The following is a 6256-nucleotide window of genomic DNA, read 5'->3' as shown; positions in this document are numbered from 1 at the left end:
ATGGATGGGGTTGTTAGGGAGGTGAATGCAAGAGTTTTGGAGAAAGGGGCAAGTATGAAGTCTGTTGTGGATGAGAGAGCTTGGGAAGTGAGTCAGTTGTTGTTCGCTGATGATACAGCGCTTGTTTCTGATTCGGGTGAGAAACTGCAGAAGTTGGTGACTGAGTTCGGTAATGTGTGTGAAAGGAGAAAGTTGAGAGTAAATGTGAATAAGAGCAAGGTTATTAGGTTCAGCAGGGTTGAGGGACAAGTTTATTGGGAGGTAAGTTTAAATGGAGAAAAACTGGAGAAAATGAAGTGTTTTAGGTATCTGGAAGGGTACTTGGCAGCGGATGGAACCATGGAAGCGGAAATGAGTCACAGGGTAGAGTAGGGGGCGAAGGTTCTTGGAGCGTTGAAGAATGTGTGGAAGGCAAGAACGTTATGTTGGAGAGCAAAAATGGGTATGTTTGAAGGAATAGTGGTTCCAGCAATGTTATATGATTGCGAGGCATAGGCTATAGATAGGGCTGTGCGGAGGATGGTGGATGTGTTGGAAATGAGATGTTTGAGGACAATATGTGGTGTGAGGTGGTTTGATCGAGTAAGTAATGAAAGGGTAAGAGAGATGTGTGGTATTAAAAAGAGTGTGGTTGAGAGAACAGAAGAGGGTGTGTTGAAATGGTTTGGACACTTGGAGAGAATTAGTGAGGAAAGATTGACAAAGAGGATATATGTGTCAGAGGTGGAGGGAAGGAGGAGAAGTGGGAGACCAAGTTGGAGGTGGGAGGATGGAGTGCAGATTTTGAGCGATCGGGGCCTGAACATGCAGGAGGGTGGAATAGAGTGAATTGGAACGATGAGGTATACCGGGGTCGACGTGCTGTCAATGGATTGAACCAGTGCATATGAAGCGTCAGGGGTAAACCATTGAAAGGTCTGTTGGGCTTGGATGTGGAAAGGGAGCTGTGGTTTCGGTGCATTATACGTGACAGCTAGAGACTGAGTGTGAACGAATGTGGCCTTTGTTGTCTTTTCATGGCGCTACCTCGCTGAAGGGGGTGGGGGTGGGGGGTGGGGGTCGGGGGGTGGGGGGGGGTGGGGGGGGAGCTATTTCATGTGTGGCAGGATGGCGACGGGATTGGACGAAGGCAGCAAGTATGAATATGTAAATGTGTATGTATATATATGTCTGTGTATGTACATGTATGTATACGTTGAAATGTATATGTATGTATATATGCTTGTATGGACGTGTATATATATATATATATATATATATATATATATATATATATATATATATATATATATATATATATATAACAAGTAATGGTGATGTGAGAAGGAGAGGGAGTGAGTATTTTGAAGGTTTGTTGAATGTGTTTGATGATAGAGTGGCAGATATAGGGTGTTTTGGTCGAGGTGGTGTGCAAAGTGAGAGGGTTAGGGAAAATGATTGAACCACTGTGGGTTCCACTCACTCGGCCTCCAGAGCAACTACGCCACCGAGAATCACGAGACTTCCCCAGCAAGGAGGTTGTGTGTGTGTGTTTGTGTGTGTGTGTGTGTGTGTGTGTGCGTGATGGATGACGTAAACCCAGCTGGTCATGCAGCAGATGAAGGTAGACATCCCGACCAAGCTGTGCAGCTGCAGCAACAACAGCAAGTCATTCGCTCTCTCCGTTCTAGGACATTAAGCGCAGGAGAGGCTTTTAAAGTGAAGACATTTGCGACACACCCATGGATACTTGGTGAGGCAGAAACAACTGCCACCCTATTGGTTAACTCTGAGGAAGTCTTTTACCCCAAGCCTGTATTGCAGGAGGGACAAGCTGGGTTTGGACCTGCACGTCCGTACCATGTTTTTGCCTACAGATTGTGTGGTCTTGCCTACGAAACCCAGAGGAAGTATACAAACTTGATATTCCCAAAGTTATGATGAACACAATAGCAAAGTGGGCAGTTTAATGAGAAGTTTCTGTATATGTATTGGGAATCTCGTCTTTACTGTCTTAATAATGTTGGGTGCTACTAGTTGAGAAGAATGTCTAGAACAGAAAAACTTCAAGATGTAAACCCTCATATCTTTGCTAAGGCTGCACAGAGAGTGGAAAATCCATCAGACTGGCAAGATGATGTGTATGATGCATTTGACTCTCGTAAAGTTTTTGATTTAGTGCGGAACATTCGAGATCCAGAAGACCCTTTGAGTTTAGAAGAGTTGAATGTGGTGGAAGAAAAACAATGTGAGGTTAATGATGTTGAAAATACAGTAATGGTTCACTTCACTCCCACCATCCCACACTGTAGCATGGCTTTCCTCATTGGGCTCAGCATCCGTCTGAGGCTTTTACAGGCTTTACCACCTAGGTTTAAAGTTGATGTACGCATCACACCTGGGACTCATGCATCAGACATTGCCATCAACAAGCAACTGAATGACAAGGAACGTGTGGCAGATGCATTGGAAAACGCTCAACTTCTAGAAGTTATAAACAAGTGCCTGAGCTCTCGAAGCCAAGTATAGGTAATTCTTGAGTTAGAAGTAGATGAGGATCATGATGGTAAATATAAAAGGCTTGATAATAAAGTCTATTTAGGAATACTTCATATAACTTTAACTGATCCAATTCATGTGGATTGGATCAGGTTCTTGCAGCTTCACTATTTTTTAAAAGTTATGAACAAATGCCAACATCCTCAAGGGCAAGCACAGGTAATTCCTAGGTCAGGGTTAGAGGAGGAGGATTATGGTAAACTATTAGGTGATATCCCTGGGGATAGTGGAGAAAGAATACTTCCCATGTATTCCCTGCGTGTCGTAGAAGGCGACTAAAAGGGGAGGGAGCGGGGGGCTGGAAATCCTCCCCTCTCGTTTTTTTTTTTTATTTTCCAAAAGAAGGAACGGAGAAGGGGGCCAGGTGAGGATATTCCCTCAAAGGCCCAGTCCTCTGTTATTAACGCTACCTCGCTAATACGGGAAATGGCGAATAGTTTGAAAAAAAGAAAGAATATATATATATATATATATATATATATATATATATATATATATATATATATATATATATATATATATATATATACATATATATATATATATATATATATATATATATATATATATATACATATATGATTTCTTTGCTAACTTAATTGATTTATCAATGAAAGATCCCTTAAGTTAGCAAAGAAATCATTTTATAGTGTTGAGCCCAAACCTCCCATTGACACCAAGAATCTTTAAGTTTTTCCTTTTTGATAATAGTTTTATTTTACTTCCCATATTTTATAAATCCTTTAATGTAAATGTTACCCTCAGCAACAATAATACTATAAAGAATATCTTAATCAGGAACTCACCAGAAAATTTTCCTGGGTGCATCTATAAAGTGCCATGTAGAAACTGTGATCAGTTTTATGTTGGGCGGACTGGTAAGGATCTTTCTATTAGACTTAAGCAACATAAAATAGTAGTATAAGAAGAGGACAAGAATCAAACGCCTTGTTTAATCACGTTAAAAACTATGATCATTGTATTGACTGGAGTAATGCCATCTCAGTTATTAACTCTAACTCCAGTACCACGAGAAATATCATTGAATCTTCTGTTATTAAGTACACAAAGAATTATAATCTTAATATTAGTGAAGGTCTATACAAATTGGATAACTTTATTGTTGATAAAATTTGTAAACATTTCACCTTCTTGTCCACATAAGTTTATGATACGCTTGTTGTCTGTCTTGGACATCACATGTTTACCAAATGGCGTCTCTTCGTTGTATATCAACTGACTGTTATATTTCTGTCGTGTCTCCCCTGATGATGTGATTATTACACGAAAGTGCACTTTGGAACTTATCGTGTTTCATTTCCCCGTGTACTCTTAGGAATATACTTGATCACGCGCAAAATTGTGATCCTTTCCAATATTTTTCTTTCATACTATTCGCCATTTCCTGCATTAGCAAGGTAGCGTTAAGAACAGGGGACTGGGCCTCTGAGGGAATATCCTCACCTGGCCCCCTTCTCTGTTCCTTCTTTTGGAAAATTAAAAAAAAAAAGAATGATGAGATGGGAGGATTTCCAGCCCCCCGCTCCCTTCCCTTTTAGTCGCCTTCTACGACACGCAGGGAATACGTGGCAAGTATTCTTTCTCCCCTATCCCCAATATATATATATATATATATATATATATATATATATATATATATATATATATATATATATATATTTTTTTTTTTTTTTTTTTTTTTTTGTAGCTGTCTCCCGCGTTTGCGAGGTAGCGCAAGGAAACAGACGAAAGAAATGGCCCAACCCACCCCCATACACATGTATATACATACGTCCACACACGCAAATATACATACCTACACAGCTTTCCATGGTTTACCCCAGACGCTTCACATGTCCTGATTCAATCCACTGACAGCACGTCAACCCCGGTATACCACATCGATCCAATCCACTCTATTCCTTGCCCTCCTTTCACCCTCCTGCATGTTCAGGCCCCGATCACACAAAATCTTTTTCATTCCATCTTTCCACCTCCAATTTGGTCTCCCACTTCTCCTCGTTCCCTCCACCTCCGACACATATATCCTCTTGGTCAATCTTTCCTCACTCATTCTCTCCATGTGCCCAAACCATTTCAAAACACCCTCTTCTGCTCTCTCAACCACGCTCTTTTTATCAAACCAAACTCAGTCACCAGCTTCTGCAGTTTCTCACATGAATCAGCCACCAGCGCTGTATCATCAGCGAACAACAACTGACTCACTTCCCAAGCTCTCTCATCCCCAACAGACTTCATACTTGCCCCTCTTTCCAAAACTCTTGCATTCACCTCCCTAACAACCCCATCCATAAACAAATTAAACAACCATGGAGACATCACACACCGCAAACCTACATTCACTGAGAACCAATCACTTTCCTCTCTTCCTACACGTGCACATGCCTTACATCCTCGATAAAAACTTTTCACTGCTTCTAACAACTTATATATATATATATATATATATATATATATATATATATATATATATATATATATATATATATATATATATATATATGTATGTATGTATGTGTGTGTGTGTGTGTGTGTGTGTTAAAGGATCGTACCGTGATGGTGAGTCAGCAAATGAACATATTCTAATTCTGAAGTTTACCATACATGAAGTACACATTGTTCGAGAAAGACCTCTGGAGTTTCAGTTATTACGTATGATTTACTACGTTAACATATAACATTTCTCTTGTCAAAATTCGGTGCGAAATTTTTTATAGTTATAGTTCTGCTGGCTGCAACCAGATCGCAGCACCAGTGACAGCTTGCGCGTGCGCGTTACCCACAGCACCATTCAGTCATGGCGTCGCGGCAGAAGGAAGCACATTGTGTGCTGTGGTTTTCGGATTTTACCGAGATGTTGATGGCGCTCATATTGAAGTGCAATATTTGTCACAAAAACTTGATAAATTACCTACTGAAATTCGAAATGTAGAACATCATACATAAAGACGTTTATTGAATATTAATGATTGAAACACGAAGTCTTTCTTGGACACCTGTAGGTATTGTTTACACGTAAATAAAGCTACAATGAATATAACATTTGTGTCCTGGCCTCGCTAGCTTGTGTCCTGCAGGTCAACTGGGGCTTAACTGAAGGATTTGCTTTTCCGTTGCGTTGCAACACTAAACTTGAATTGCTGTAAAGTTGATGATATGTATTTGTTTGTCGTTTATGTTCTTACTGGGTTATGACAGATGCCAAGCATATTGGTTAGTACCTCGGGGATGACTATGGCTACTGATGAATGATTGACACACTTGATGAATAGCTTCCCTGCAGGTGAAGATGGGGCGGCCGCTGGGCACTACTGCCCAGGAAGGCCAACCGGCCAAGAATGACAACACATCTGCACGTCTCGGATTTTGTATCTGTCATCATCAAAACACACACGAGAACCACGAAGGGAAATGAGAGGTTCATCACCATCATGATAATATGGTGATGGGTAAAGATGTAGTTATCATCATCATGGTACGGTGATGGGTAGAGATGTCATTATCATGATGATATGGTGATGGGTAAAGATGTAGTTATCATCATGGTACGGTGATGGGTAGAGATGTCATTATCATGATGATATGGTGATGGGTAGAGATGTAGTTTGATCATCCCAGAGAGACACGCACACATCGACAACCTGCACCTTGTTCTCCATGATGAGGGAAGTTTGGTGGAATAAATGCTTCTGCGTGT

At 40.6% G+C, this 6256-nt stretch overlaps 1 protein-coding gene across 1 annotated transcript; it reads left to right on the top strand.

Annotated features, from left to right (window-relative positions):
* The first annotated feature begins 1961 nt into the window (after positions 1-1961).
* galla-2 (MIP18 family protein galla-2) lies at positions 1962-2752 on the top strand. The gene has a single exon (XM_071662302.1). The coding sequence runs from the start codon at positions 2026-2028 to the stop codon at positions 2506-2508; it is 483 nt and encodes a 160-aa protein (XP_071518403.1). The 5' UTR covers positions 1962-2025; the 3' UTR covers positions 2509-2752.
* Positions 2753-6256: the final 3504 nt, after the last annotated feature.

The sequence above is a fragment of the Panulirus ornatus genome, chromosome 6, assembly GCF_036320965.1.
Source record: "Panulirus ornatus isolate Po-2019 chromosome 6, ASM3632096v1, whole genome shotgun sequence".
NCBI lineage: Eukaryota > Metazoa > Arthropoda > Malacostraca > Decapoda > Palinuridae > Panulirus > Panulirus ornatus.
Note: the sequence above shows the minus strand (reverse complement) of the source record. Positions and strands in the feature narration are given on the sequence as shown.